Source organism: Bombyx mori, chromosome 10, assembly GCF_030269925.1.
Source record: "Bombyx mori chromosome 10, ASM3026992v2".
In the NCBI taxonomy this organism is placed as follows: Eukaryota; Metazoa; Arthropoda; class Insecta; order Lepidoptera; family Bombycidae; genus Bombyx; species Bombyx mori.
In genome coordinates, this window is record NC_085116.1 from 6,330,207 (window position 1) to 6,346,291 (window position 16,085).

Below are 16,085 nucleotides of genomic sequence, written 5' to 3' on the forward strand. Positions count from 1 at the left end.
ACACCTAATCGATTTGATGTAGTCATTCTTGACTGCCTTGTACCATAAAATCCATAATAACAATACAGTTTTCAGCAATTATTAACAGAAGAAAAACACAAGTTATACCTACGTTAATCTTATACCTTTAAACGAGCAATTCTTGTATATTAATAAATATATATAATCTGAATCTCGGAAACGGCTCCAACGATTTTCATAAAATTTAGTATACAGGGGATTTCGGGGGCGATAAATCGATCTAGCTACGATTTATTTTCAGAAAATGCTGTTTTATTCGTGTTTTCAATAATCAACTCTTCCCGACATCTATTGGCGAATAATAATACTATTTTTCTTATCATCTAGTTTAAAATTAAATCATGCATGTTCAATCGATACGTTTTGCAGAACAATCAACTGCACTTTTATAACGGAGTGGGTGTTATCCAACGCACACAAGTAACCTACTGATAAAACGTCGCACTTGACCTCTTTATAGAGACAGTTTTATTCGATTACTAATAGTTAATACGTATTCACGTCGCTCGATTAAAACGATCAACACAGAAAATGTGTAATAGAAAAAAAATTGGCACAACCTCGTAAACACGATACAATTTGATCCGAATTCGTGTTTTGTAATTCGCGCCACATCTCTAGTTATTCGAAAAAATTACGAGACGATTTTAAACTACTTGACAACACTAATCGAAATCTCTCGATTATATTCTGACTGCTAATGTAGTGAATGATTCAGTAAAGCAGGTACCTGCATGGCTGTCTCAAAGACTTAATGGTCGTAATAAAAGTGTAAATAAAATTGAGAATTCCAGAGGATCACACATGAGCCCTTGAAGCGCTATAATGGACGTTATGACTCATGTGAACTTGTGTCGTTAAATGAAACTTGTATTGTTAAATTGGACAACACGATAGCTATCGCAACGATGTTAATTAGTATTGAAACAGTACGCCACTAAGATTATTAGCTTGATAAAGTTACATATATTCTTCGTGGCCTAATGGATAAGACGTCTGGTGCATACGTGTTGAGGCGATGCACCGATGTCCGAATCTCAGGCGGGTACCAATTTTTCTAATGAAATACGTACTCAACAATTGTTCACGATTGATTTCCACGGTGAAGGAATAACATTGTGTAATAAAAATCAAACCCGCAAAATTATAATTTGCGTAATTACTGGTGGTAGGACCTCTTGTGAGTCCGCACGGGTAGGTACCACCACCCTGCCTATTTCTGCCGTGAAGCAGTAATGCGTTTCGGTTTGAAGGGCGGGGCAGCCGTTGTAACTATACTTGAGACCTTAGAACGTATATCTCAAGGTGGGTGGCGCATTTACGTTGTAGATGTCTATGGGCTCCAGTAACCACTTAACATCAGGTGGGCTGTGAGCTCGTCCACTCATCTAAGCAATAAAAAAATATAACATTTTAAAGGTTTTAAATGTTTTCGTACTGGTCGTAAAAAAAAAAAAAACATCGTATGATTAGTTATTGTTAATAATTCCACGATTACTTCTAAGGAGTTCCGAGTGCGTGACTGACAATTGCCTCTTACACTTTTACGGCACACACCACGATACTCTTCCACTCGCGCCTCGAATACAAAAAACCACCGAAATTTAATTGGTATGCGTACCACGTGCTAGACACCTTTGTTTAGGCAGGAAATGTCCGCGCCGCCGTCGAAAACCACGTGAGAGTGCCGATAGGAATACACATCTCTTCAAGAGTTTCTTACAAATTAATTGTACCTAATGGGTTTTTACTTACTTAAAAATGGTGAGCCTTTTTGTAAAATAAAATCATGAACCAAGGTCACAGTTCGCATTATGTCTGATTTTGAAGTATCAAAATGATCATGTTCCCACATGACAAAGGGTAGACCAGTCTCTAAAAATTCAATATACCAGCCGGGTACTTTGTCGCTTTTTTAATTAAATTAAATAAATAAATATATATCTAACGATCACGCCACGTTACCTGGTCCCGTGCTAAGTTCGTAAAGAGCTTGTGTTACAGGTACCAGATAACGGAAATAAATGTAAGATTTTTATTATACACATACATATAATATAATATACATCCATAACCTTGGAAAAGACATTTTATATTTATCATACAAATATCTTCCCTTGGCGGGATTCGAACCCGCTACCCCTTCTGTAGTGACAATGTCACTTACCACTACACCAGATGGCCGTTTAAAAATTAAATTTAATTCGATCGCAAAAAAATATGAAATAATCTAGGCATTTTCGAATAAACAGAAACCATAATTGTTGCTTCAGGTCGAGAGGAACTTTCGCCGGCTTCAAGCATAAATGGCTGCAGTGCTGATGCTGACGCCAGACGGCAGAAGAAAGGTCCTGCACCTCGACAGCAAGAGGAGCTATGTCTTGTCTGCGGCGACAGAGCCTCCGGATACCACTACAACGCACTGACGTGTGAAGGATGCAAAGGTATTTTTAATACGAGCACAAATGTTTCATAGAAAAAATGTTATGTTAAATAATTGTTAGAAACTAGCTGACCCGGCAAACTCAATTGATAAATAAAAAACCTAAACTTTTGTATAAAATAAACTTAAAATCGGTCCAGCCGTTCTCGAGTTTTAGGGAGGCTAACCAACAGCAATTCATTTTTATATATATAGATAGATATATAGATGATTTATTGTCAATGCAGATAAATTATAGCAAAACAGACATGTGATCGAGTCTCGTTAACGTATATCGCAGGATATGAGCTATTAAACTTAAGTTTATTTGACCCTGAGTTCAGAAAGTACACAGATAAATGTCAACCCACTTCTACTGTCGTATGAACAGAATATATCTTATAATTATTAAACACTGAAAAGCTTCGACGGAAATGTTTTTACGGAAGGAAATATTTGCGAATTTCCTTTACAAATTTTGTCAAATTGTATGGATATCCCAGTAATTAAGACAATAACCATATTATTGTATTCGATAAATTAAGAAATATAGCATTTTTCTTTGGTTCGATTTGACGATTTTATCCGGCGTCTCCGTCCAATACCACCACTACAATAAAACTTTTTTTTTTATTGCTTGGATGAGTTGGCGAGCTCACAGCCCACCTGGTGTTTAGTGGTTACTGGAGCCCATAGACATCTACAACGTAAATGCGCCACCCACCTTGAGATATAAGTTCTAAGGACTCAGTATAGTTACAACGGCTGCCCCACCCTTCAAACCGAAACGCATTACTACTAGACGGCAGAAATAGGCGGGGTGGTAGTAGCTACCCGCGCGGACTCACAAGAGGTCCCACCACTAGTAATGAGATAAATAGTATTCGAAACATCCGTAATACAATACTGAGAAGAAAAAAAAAAAAGTGTGTGTGTCCGCTCCGACGCACGACTGGAGTTTACTGGATATAAAAAATTAAACGAAACAATACGAGAAATAGTTCTATATTACGACAACACGATACACTACAGATTATTAACAAATTAACGAGACACAAAACAAACGACTAACAAATATATGAAAATACAATAATGAGAGAAACGCGCGATCAGTACGAGGCTTTGTGGCGGACTGCCGGCGCAGGCGCATAACGCATTTCGTGTGACATGCTAGTACGATTTTGGTCCCCATAATTTTCATACCCCGGGCCTATATATGTAAATCGATTCTAAAGGAGTAAACTCCAAAAAACGTAAGACCAAACCGAAAAATAATAAAATTAAGAACTACAGTTACAAACTTTGAAGAAAATTAAATGGTACACTAGAACAGATCGGCTTAAGGTATCACAACACTAACCCACTTACATAGCCCTTTTTGATTGCTTATGAGCGTGCCAATTCAGCGTTGAATTGGCACATTGTGTCGTGAATTGTGCGTACACACAGTTGTTGCCGAGACAGAAACGTCACAATAACTGTCTGCAGGGCGTCTGCTGCTTCATTGAGCGACACCTAATTGGACATGTTAGCCCACCACTCCTGTATGCAATTAAAATACTCACTTCACCCACCTATTCGTAATGTTATTTGAATATAAAATTGGATTGTCTGTTTGCAATATTGGAATAACCGCTTTTTACTAAATGCATATGAATATGTATACGGTACATAGATACACCAAAATAACATTTTTTACAATTTTTGTCTGTCTGTCTGTTTGTTCCGGCTAATCTCTGGAACGGCTGGACCGATTTTGACGAGACTTTAACTGATAGGTAGCTGGTGATATAAGGAGTACCTTATAAATACCTTAAAAATATTTTATTTCAAGACATCATAGTCTCATAGTGTGTTAGTATTACAAATAACTTAAGGCCTATGTTAGTATTTAAGTAAATCAATCAACTCCGTCCCTGGCAGCCTCATCAAGCATGTAGAACATGCAACTTGATGAATCTACCCAGGGTCAGTCCGTCCAGTCTTTCTGCTAATATCCTCAAGACGTTGTAGGTGCTTTCTCTTACTCTACCCATAATGGATGCCACCTTTTTGCGTATTATCACGATATAGTCATCAGATATACTTTGTTACTCAAACAGAATCAATTCGAACATGTCATCTTGTCCAATTTAAATCGTTAACACGCACGTCCCTCCTTATTTGTTTTGCAATATAAAAATCGACTTGCCTACGTAGTATTGTCGTGGCGCTGTCAATGACCCACGCCTTTCAGCCAACCTTCGGATTCGTATGACTGCGTTATCTTATCGACGAAAAACAGGTTTTGGTACACTAAAATGCCCCGAGTACCCTAGATTATTTCAAGATACGAGAATACGTACAACAGATTTGCCTTTTTCTATTTCAGGATTCTTCAGGCGGAGTGTCACCAAAAACGCAGTATATATTTGTAAATTTGGACATGCCTGTGAAATGGATATGTACATGAGGAGGAAATGTCAAGAGTGTCGATTAAAGAAATGTCTAGCGGTAGGAATGAGGCCTGAATGTGTCATACAGGAGCCCAGTAAAAATAAAGACAGGCAAAGACAAAAGAAAGACAAAGGAATATTATTACCTGTTAGTACGACCACAGTCGAAGACCACATGCCCCCGATCATGCAATGTGATCCACCTCCGCCCGAGGCCGCCAGGATTGTAAGTTTATTCTAGATGTTCATCTATTTATTTCGTTTATTCATAGTTGTGTTTTCGTGAATTAATCTGTTATCAAAAATGAGAAAACATTTACTTACAGATATCGGACACTTTTACTTAATGACGAGAATTTACGTCTAATATAAATAGAAAATTGTACCATTGCTTGTTTGTGAGTTTGTTGGACCGTTAAAATTGAAATTTGAACAGTTGTTGGTACTCTAAGCTTTCTTAAAACAACCAGGGTGTGAACAGTTAATTAGTGTATTTAAACATGCATTTGAACATTCCCATCGAAATTTAATTTGCAGTATGATTTTTAAAAGGCGACGGTACTGTATGCCCATCATACGTTGCGACGCACACGGATTCAGGTTCACTAACTACCACACCAAGCAGCGAACAACACTATATATATATTTTTTATTGCATAGATTGGTGTACGAGCTTACACCCCACCTAATGTTAAGTTATTACCGGAGCCCATAGACATCTACAACGTAAATGCCACCACCCACCTTGAGATATTATGACATCTAAGGCCTCAGTATAGTTACAACGGCTGCCCCACCCTTCAAACCAAAACGCATTACTGCTTCACGGTAGAAACAGGCAGGGTGGTGGTGCCTACCCGTGCGGACTCACAAGAGGTCCTACCACCAGTAAAAATATATAGCGCTACATATTATTATGTAATCCGCATACGAAAAGCATCGTCCTAATGTTAATTGATATTCGATTCATTCGTGAAGCGTGATATTAATCGCATTGTTTCTTACGTGAAGCTGGAATTTTTTGCAGCACGAAGTCGTCCCGAGGTATCTTTCGGAGAAGCTGATGGAGCAGAACAGGCAGAAGAACATACCACCATTGTCGGCGAATCAGAAGTCTCTGATCGCGAGGCTCGTGTGGTACCAGGAGGGATATGAGCAGCCCTCCGACGAGGATCTCAAAAGAGTAACGCAGGTGATGATCGTTTATTTAATACTTTTTAATTAATGAAACATTTTTTAGCGCTTGCCTTTGCCATATTATACCGGGAAAAGAGCGGCGTCGTTTGATGTCCCCTCGTAAATAAACAGTTTCAACTTCACGTGTGAACGCCGTGAACTTTGACACATTGTCATCTGCTTAGGAAATAATTGAAGTGCTTTAGAACTTGAATATAATTGGGGAAAATGCATGTCACAAAATCATATCCAAGAAGACAATTTGAAGTCGTCGCGGCCTAAAGGATAAGACGTCCGGTGCATTCGTATGTAGCGATGCACCGGTGTTCGAATCCCGCAGGCGGGTACCAATTTTTCTAATGAAATACGTACTTAACAAATGTTCACGATTGACTTCCACGGTGAAGGAATAACATCGTGTAATAAAAATCAAACCCGCAAAATTATTGAAAGCAGTAATGCGTTTCGGTTCGAAGGGTGGGGTAGCCGTTGTAACTGTACTGAGACCCTAGAACATATATCTCGAGGTGGTTGGCACATTTACTTTGTAGATGTCTATGGGCTCCAGTAACCACTTTACACCAGGTGGGCTGTGAGCTCGTCCACCCATCAAGGCAATAAAAAAAAAGCTTCACGGCAGAAATAGGCAGGTTGGTGGTACCTACCCGGACTCACAAGAGGTCCTACCACGAGTAATTACGCAAATTATAATTTTGCGGGTTTGATTTTTATTACATGATGTTATTCCTTCACCGTGGAAGTCAATCGTGAACATTTGTTAAGTACGTATTTCATTAGAAAAATTTGGTACCCGCCTGCGGGATTCGAATACCGTTGCATCGCTATATACGAATGCACCGGACGTATTATCCTTTAGGCTGCGACGACTCAAATTGTCTATATTCATCTAAGCAATAAAAAATAAAAAAAAACAAGTTAAGAAAAAGTCTGTCATTCCCGGACATTAACAATAAGAATTAGCCTACCAGTAGACAGCTTGCTTCGGTTAATATCGCCGTCGTATCGTTTCTGTCTTGAAGTTTTTATAGGCTGAATGATGTTCATCAGCCACTAATTCTTCGACATCATGTCTCAAAACGACTTTTTATGTTGTGGTTTTTATGATCTCCGATGGCCGTTGAACATAAGAGGTACATTTAGCACTTTTACGCTAATCAGCTACAATAAAAAAAAAAAGCATTTTGATCTAGGTTTTCGAATGTGGATTTTGTCCCAAAAATCATAGTGAATATGATTAGATGAGAACGTCATTGATAATATTCATAATAAATGGATTAACAAACTACGATTTTTATCTTCTAAAAATCTCATTTGGAATGCGTTAATCTCATAATTACCTCGCTTAATCGCAAATGATAATCTAGCATCTCAAAAATACTCAAAACATTACGGTAATAAATTATTTCTACAAGAGTGACAGTTGTTTTTCGGCTTGACGTCTCAATTTTTATTACCGTGTACTTTGCCTCAAGCAATATTATCTCTATGTTATTTCAGACTTGGCAGTCGGATGAAGAGGACGAGGAATCCGATCTACCCTTCCGCCAGATCACGGAGATGACGATCTTAACGGTCCAGTTGATCGTCGAGTTCGCCAAGGGTCTACCGGGCTTTTCGAAGATATCACAGTCTGATCAAATCACCTTATTAAAAGTAAGTTCTGATTATTGTTTCTGTTTTTATCACAATCAGAAGTAGCTTAGTAAAGAAACTTGTTTCAACGTCTATATGAGTCACATAATCTAGTTTGAAATTATGCTACTCACAGCAATAGCGCTGGGCAAATCTTTCGCCATTGCTCAATAATACAAACTTGTTTCTTCCTACCAAATAATAGACTGCTAATTTAATATGTATTTTAAATTTACTTCATACGTTTGTTTAATATACATATATTTCTTGTCCGTTCTAGTGAAAGAGGAAACTGAATTCTAAATTGGTGCTATCTAAAACTACTACGGTGGTAGCTTACATTGATTGACTGAAGAAATGCTATAAAAGAATAATATTTTACCCAATCGCGTTTTTATACGACTTCTTTTCTAAACCAGCGGGCCATGACCTAAATAAAATAGTGTCATGTAAATTAACGCCTACTGTAAACTGTAATGAGTGAGGAGGCTAGAGGCTGGAAGGCTAGAGGCCGCTAACCCGAATATGAGATTGAAAAACAAACGACTACCACACTTTTCAGACGAATGATGACTGACGTGCGACCGAATCAAACCGATTGGACTTAATTAGGGTATTCAGACCATACCTTCAGCGCACGGTCACGAACTAATCAAAGCGTCAATACCGTTATTCGTTGATTTCACATTCCTGATCTTGCGGACAGAATGGAAAGCAGTCGACGTCGCCCCAAACACGTCATCTCGGATCCTCCCGATCCACTAACGGTGCTTTTAGGTACCTCAAGTACCGGTCATCGTTCTCGTCGAACCCGTCGCTTGCTCGAAGGGCTCGACGAGTAAATTAACCCTCAGACACAGCCTCTTCTCAGTGGGTCGCGTTTCCGATCCGGCGGTAGATTCTGCGAAGCACGGCTCTCGCTAGGTCAGGTTTGAACCACGTGAGCTCACCTACTAGTTAAGATTACGCTAAAATAGCATCTCAAAGCTCTCAGCTAGGTAGGAAAAAAAAAAACAAAGTTAATTTCAATGAAGTATTTACATCGCGTTCCATTGCAGGCCTCGTCCAGCGAGGTGATGATGCTGCGGGTGGCGAGGCGATACGACGCCGCGTCCGACAGCGTGCTGTTCGCCAACAACAAGGCGTACACGCGCGACAACTACCGCAAGGCGGGCATGGCCTACGTCATCGAAGACCTCCTACACTTCTGCCGGTGCATGTTCGCGATGGGCATGGACAATGTGCACTTTGCACTGCTCACGGCCATCGTTATATTCTCAGGTACGCATCAAATGAGTCATTTTGAAGATATTATGTCTTAATATTTTTTACTGGTGGTAGAACGTCTTGTGACAATTCTTGTTGGGTTTCAAACTTTGGTGGATATTAATGAAAAATGAACTCATAAATAATTGGTATAAAAAGTAATTTAAAGTACTCGTGGAATTGTACATGAATTTACTATTCATTTTCTTCTTGTGAGTCCGCACGAGTAGGTACCACCGCCCTGCCTATTTCCTCCGTGAAGCAGTAATGCCTTTCGGTTTGAAGAGTGGGGCAGCCGTTGTAACTATACTGAGACCTTAGAACTTATATCTCAAGGTGGGTGGCACATTTACACTGTAGATTTCTATGGGCTCCAGTAACCACTTAACACCAGGTGGCCTGTGAAGTCGTCCGCACATCTAAGAAAAAAAATTTAAATGAGTTTTTGGTTGAGGAACGCCTTTTTTTAAGATTGCTAGACGAGCTCACGTTCCACCTAGTGTTAAATGGTTCTTCTTATTTGTTTCCACCTTATCCCACTAGGCGGGACCGGCACAGCGAATTTGTCCATTCCATTCTCTTCTATCAACCGTCGTCTCAACACGCACTCCTCTCTCTCTCTTTCTCTCATATCGTCGTTCAGATACTCCATCTCTGTCTTCTTTGGTCGACCTCTTCCCCCTCTACCTTGCATTACCATTTCCATACATCTCCTAGTCACATGCATCTCCTCCCTTAGGGTTAAGTATTTACCGGAACGAATTACTGCTTCACAGCAGAAATACGCAAAGTGGTGATACCTACTCGTTCGGGCTCACAATACGTCCTACCACCAGTAAAAACATACAAATGTGTACGATTTCGATGTGGATGGAAACAAAATCATGCGTTAACCAAAAATTGCTATTTCTTTAAAAAAAAATTTTTTGCTGGTTCTATTTGAAAACTTCAACCTCTCGCCTAAAGTTAGGCAGCGACAAACATACAAAAATTTGTGTGAAACCAACTATGAGATGAGTCTCGATTTGACCACGTTAAAAAAGAAAATCCTCGCATTTTTTTAAATTTCTAACAGGATATTTAATCATTCCAGATCGGCCCGGGCTCGAGCAGCCGTCGCTGGTAGAAGAGATCCAGAGATACTACCTGAACACGTTGCGAATTTACATCATCAACCAGAACAGCGCGTCGTCGCGCTGCGCCGTGATCTACGGCAGGATCCTGAGCGTGCTGACCGAGCTACGCACGCTCGGCACGCAAAACTCCAACATGTGCATCTCGCTGAAGCTGAAGAACAGGAAGCTGCCGCCGTTCCTCGAGGAGATCTGGGACGTGGCGGAGGTGGCCACGACGCATCCCACGGTGCTGCCGCCCACCAACCCGGTGGTGCTATAGCCTCCGCCCGCCCCAGGAGAGAACGCTCATAGACTGGCTAGTTTTAGTGAACGTGCGCTGATCCGTATTCGGTGACAGATTAGTGATTATATGTGTTGTTGAACGTTTGGAGAGTATATATATAGTGTTGACGGCGAGGCCCGTCCGGCCCCGTACTTGTTTCGTTTCTGACCGGATGCTGCGTCGGTCGCGCCCTTGCGACCACGATAAGACTACTTTCTATAAGTACGTCTCTAAATTGAGGCCCCAAGAACCGGAAGCCTAACTAAGATACGACGGTTTATTTTATCACAGAGGAAACTGAAGTAATTAATATATTAACAGTTAACACAGGTTCAAAGCAGTTAGGCCGCTCCGGACTTCTCATGGTCTCAATAAGGCGGACGTATAAGAGTTACATAGAGAATAAAATAATAATATATGAAGAGATGTTTCTATTGGATGGAATGAGTGATGTAAAGTTGATAGTTATTTTTATTTACCAAATTAATGAAGAGTCGGGTGTAGACCTTTTGTAAGTGATGTGGCGAGGAGTGGATCGCAGTGTCGGCCGCGTGCTCTCAGCAAAAGCGTGCGGTCGACGCTAATAGTGCGATGGTTTTGGAATATGTTTGTTTATATATAGTTTATGTGTGAGGTGTTATCGTGTCCCGTCAATTTTAATTTCGATTCGCGTTCATTCGTCCTGTGCTCGCTACTCAGATTAAAAAAAAATTATCGTTACTGTGATTTAGAACACGCTGTATCTAATTTCATGATGAGAATGTGCGAAATGAAAATTCACGTGTAACTAAAACTGGATAAGGTTTATGATAAATTTCTTTGAGTACAATATAAATGAGTTGTCATCGGTGACTGGGCCACAGTACGACCTGATTATATTCACACGCATATGAAGACAGATATTGATTAATAAATGTTTAGATACATCGCGGTGTCCTCAATAATTTCTTCATTATATAAATCTTCAATAAATAATCTTTTTTATATTATGTTTGCAACGTTGTTAGCGTGTTCGATGGCAACTAGATTGGATATTAGATATGTATATAGACGTCGCGCCATCTGTATTCGTTTAGGTTAAACATTAAAAGTACAAAAGCAGCTAATTTATCTATATGATGTTTTCGTTCTAATAGCAAAGTTCGGGCGAGCTTACTGTGGGAACAAACTTAGTCGAGAGTGGTAGATGACACGCAAGCAACGTTGCCCGGCATCTAGATGTCTTCATTAGTTTTGTTAATGAACTATCTGACTTGTGACATTCACATAAGGTTTAATTTGATTTGTACTAAGTACCAGTCAATATATTTTCAATAAAAGCATCATTGGCAAATCTCTTTGTCAGCTCGCCGCGGTTCGAAAAGTGGACAACCAATATTACAGTACAAATTTGAGACTTCAACCTCATGTCTCAAGAAGGGCCGTGAGCTCGTTTGCCAATCTAAAAAAGTTAATCAAATAAAAACAAAAGAACAAGATTAAAAACATCGTGTCTAACAAATCTACATTGGCGTGACGCCAATGACTTATTTACCTAATATTACTAAATATTTTTTGATACATTTTTGGGAAAAAATCTAACGCGATTTAAAAGTGTTACAAACGATTCTAAACAAACTACCCTCAGATTTCGTATATACCAAATCAAGACAAACACAAAACAACTTATTTAACTGAAATAATCACAAACGAAACTGTACCGTAACGACGCTAAAATACAGTTGTTTTAGGATCAGCTAATTGTGTCTACGCTGTTGATGAATGGAAATATAGTAAATAAAATCTAAATTTAATCGATCTCATTTACCGGTAATCGTGATAAGCACGTATTGAGTTCGTAATCTGAACTCGTTTAGAGCACTATATGAGTCACTCAGTACTCAGTGTCCGTCTCGAAGCCTTCTGTCTCCCTCTAACATTACATAATTGTAATTTATTGTCACACCATATCGTTTTCTCGCTCCGTATTCACGCTAATATCTCGTCATCTGTAAACTTCGCGATAAATATGCTAATAATAAGTGTCTGTTTGGCGTGTTCAATGTGTTTAGCGTACCGTAATTTGTGTGATTGTTGTTTATGAAATTCATTTCTGTACAGGATGTGAGCTCCCGAAGTCGAAAGCTACAAAATATATTTATTACCTTAACTTAAGGAGGAAAACAATCGTTTGGTGCTTGAGCCCGCAATGCGTGCGAGTGACCGCAGTACGAATCACGTAAAAATCATGGAACAAAAACCGCAATGGATTCTGTACGCGTTCCATTGAGGGCTCACTAAACATGAGACATTATTATCAAATGAATAGCGGTCTCCGTTTCGGGAGAATTATCCTGTATGTAAATATATACAAGCGCGTCACGATCGAACCTGCACCGAGGACCGTGCTAGTTCGCTTAGAGATAACTCTTCGATTTAACTTAGCATTAGTCGTACATAGCACAAATTATCACTGGAGTGTCTTAAGCCTCCACGGTTTCAGAGGCGCATCGATAACACACACTGCCATTACAAACGTATAATATACACGGTGCGATCTCGTATGCGTGATCATAAATTCACAGTTTTTATCTAAAGTCGATGAATCTTTCATACGTCGCGATTGTAGTCTTTAGATGTTAATCGATCATGGAAATATTAGCTACGATACGTTGCCTTATTAGTGCGGTGCGATCGTGGACAACGTTAGGATTCGCTCCGCGTTCGCATTTCGCCTTCGACAAATATAACTGCCATACGATAAGTAATAAATGTTATACGTCGTTCGTCGCGTAGGTCTCATGAATAGCTTCATAGGATCCGGCTTCCGTCGGTGCACGAGCGATCGTGTTTGTCGACGTTATAATCATCGACAACGTAATAAATAAACTGTTAGTATTTAATAATCTCGAACGAGAAAATAATAATAACTACCATAAAATTAATTCGTGTCTTAGCTGATAATGAGAGAATATGATAGTTGTGTGTCTGATTGTGACGACGGAGAGACGGCACACGCAAGCGACCACGTGCGCGTAGTTGAGTACAGTGAAGTACAGTCGAATACAGTGTGGAGTACAGTGCAGTACAGTCGAGTACAGTTGACTACAGTCGGAATGGACGGTGCGGAGCCGGCGTTGCCGGTTGGATGCCTTCGAGAGTTTTGTTTGAGGTGGACCGGTCGGGAGTCTACCGCTTGTCCATTAACTTGTACATAGAGACCTATAGATCCTATTGTCATATGTTTGACATATGTACCTTTAGTTTTATTCATCTAAGAAGTACAGATGGCTGTTGTTATTTTTATATTATTTGGGTATATTTTTTTTTTTTGTAAATGACCTCTGTATTTATCTTTTGTAAGCTTTGTAAGCCATAGGGACTTAGAATAGTGTACGAGCTGCGAACATTGTGATTGCTGTTTTCTCTAATTTCGTATTTTATTGAGACAATTCGTTCTGCGTATGTATTCTTCGTTTCGACAAATATTTCTTAATATTTTTTTTTTTGTTATTTCAGAGTGCAATATGTACAAATATTTACATATTAATTGTACAGTCAATTTTTAGTTTTAATGTGTCAACGCAATATACTAGTGTTCGTTCGTTGAATGTACACGAGATGCATAATAATATAATAATTCGAAATCACAAGTGAGTTGCGATGTGACGTATTCACTCTCAATATTGTGTTTTTTTTTTTTTTAAATACTTAAGGGAATAATTTTATAATAGAAAGACTAAACTAAGCGAACTTTGTATTTAAACTATTTTTTTTTTGTAGCAGATTAGATTTGTTTACATAAGACGAATAATGTACATTTTGAATTGATTTTAAAGTGATTTAGTTGTTATTTAGTAACGAATTTTCTTATAAGGTGTAACTGGCAGCCCCGCGGTTTGGCTAGAATATTGATACCAGTGCTATGTGTGCAATCTCTGTTAGTGGATAGCCGCTTCCTACACAAGTGACCATTCCGTGTACACTTGATTTATATTATGTTATTTTATTTAAACGCGACATAAACTTGTTTCCCTCCTAATGTATTTGTTTTGCATTGATTATTGTCTGTGTTATGTTTAACGACAGCGGTGAAGCGAATTAGTTATAGGGATATAGACATGACGATACGTTTAAAAACTTTATAGAGTCAACTTTTATAAAATAATAATAACCAGAGAGACAAAACTAAGAAGGTGGGTACAAAAACGAGGAAATTTGTATGAAATATTGTTATGCGAATAAACTTACACCTCAAGATAAAATTATAAAAAAAAAAGCTTGTCTTTTATTTATTTTTTCAATAACCTTTTTATACATTTTTTAATTGCATATACATATAGGTGCGTGAGCTCACAGCCCACCTGGTGTTAAGGGGTTACCGGAGCCTATAGACATCTACAACGTGAATGCCGCCACCCACCTGAGATATGAGTTCTAAGGTCTCAGTATAGTTACAACGGCTACCCCATCCTTCAAATCGAATCGCAATACTGCTTCACGGCAGAAATAGGCAGGGTGGTGGTACCTACCCGTGCGGACTCGCGAAAGGTCTTACCACCAGTAAATATCATCTTGCCCATTTCTGCACGAAACAGCGCGCGATCCTAATTGAAACGGAGTTTGAATGACGGCATTCACGTCGCGGCCTATGAGTGACTGAGTCAACCCTGCATAGCAACCATGCAACCCTACATCATAATGTGGGATTGCAGGGCGAAAACTAGTGGATTTTAAAACCAAAATATTCGAAAACACCACTCGTAACGTGGTAATGACAACTAATAACTGACGTTGACGTTCATCCTTTTTTTAAACAGATCTAGTGTGCCAGTGTGAACAACCTAAAACTGTAAAAATAACACGCAAATTATAACTAAAGAATCTATCTATCTTCCCACGTAAATGTCAGATACTTGAATCTTTTAGGATACGTGATGTCATCTCCGTAGCCTGTGTCCTTTATGTCTAAACACCGCTTGCATCAGTTTTGCATAATTAGTTGAGAGGTGCCGTACAGCGCTATCTATGTTCTGGCCGTAACATTGTGTTAAGATATTTTGGCAATAACCGAATTCTCAAAAAAACCTTGGATTTCGGTTTGCTTAACTTAAAAGGCTTTTGATCGAACTTTAAGCATACTGTGAAAAAAAGAAAAAAAACCGAAGCGTGGATCAAATCTCTTACGTTAACGTTGCCCTAAACACGTCATTATGGATCCTCTTGATCCATTACCGATGTTTTTAGGTACCTCAAGCACCGGTCACCGTCCTCGCCGAACCCGTCGCTTGCGACGAAGGGCTCGACGAGTAAATTAACCCATAGACATAGCCCACTGAGTTTCTCGCCGGATCTTCTCAGTGGGTACGCGTTTCCGATCCGGTGGTAGATTCTGCAAACATTGCTCTTGCTAAAGTTCCAGTGTTAGCAACACTTCCGCCAGTGGCCAAAGGGCCATCGTTAGCGACATTTCCGGTTTGAGCTCCGTGAGCTCACCTACACGTTAGGGAGGCTGAAATAGCCTCTCAAGGCTATCAGCATATGTTTAAAAAAACATTTATGTTACGTTTTCAAAACCGTAAAGTGTGCACGGTATTGCTGAATTAGTTCTTAACAACGGACGTATCATATTTATCAAGAACACAATTATTGTATTGCTTTGATGAGAGAACGTAATTAGGGGCTCCGGGATTTTGACTAAAACATAACGTGATTGTTAGACTTCTTTGTTGAAA

The 16,085-nt window shown here is 39.3% G+C and overlaps 1 protein-coding gene and 1 long non-coding RNA gene across 8 annotated transcripts in view; one reads left to right on the plus strand and one right to left on the minus strand.

Moving 5' to 3' along the window:
* EcR (ecdysone receptor) overlaps positions 1-14,539 on the plus strand; it is a 273,151-nt gene extending 258,612 nt beyond the window's left edge. For 3 of the 7 annotated variants that reach the window (XM_021350704.3, XM_021350703.3, XM_021350705.3), the window contains 6 exons: positions 2,295-2,465; positions 4,815-5,104; positions 5,906-6,070; positions 7,573-7,728; positions 8,766-8,988; positions 10,067-14,539. In XM_021350704.3, coding sequence (XP_021206379.1) covers positions 2,295-2,465; positions 4,815-5,104; positions 5,906-6,070; positions 7,573-7,728; positions 8,766-8,988; positions 10,067-10,368 — 1,307 coding nt within the window. In that variant the 3' untranslated portion in view covers positions 10,369-14,539. 7 annotated transcript variants of the gene reach the window in all.
* On the minus strand, positions 6,081-7,582 carry LOC134199492 (uncharacterized). The gene is made up of 2 exons (XR_009974004.1): positions 7,041-7,582; positions 6,081-6,231 (listed from the first exon to the last, which is right to left on the minus strand). It is a non-coding gene; the product is annotated as an uncharacterized LOC134199492 (long non-coding RNA).
* Positions 14,540-16,085: the final 1,546 nt, after the last annotated feature.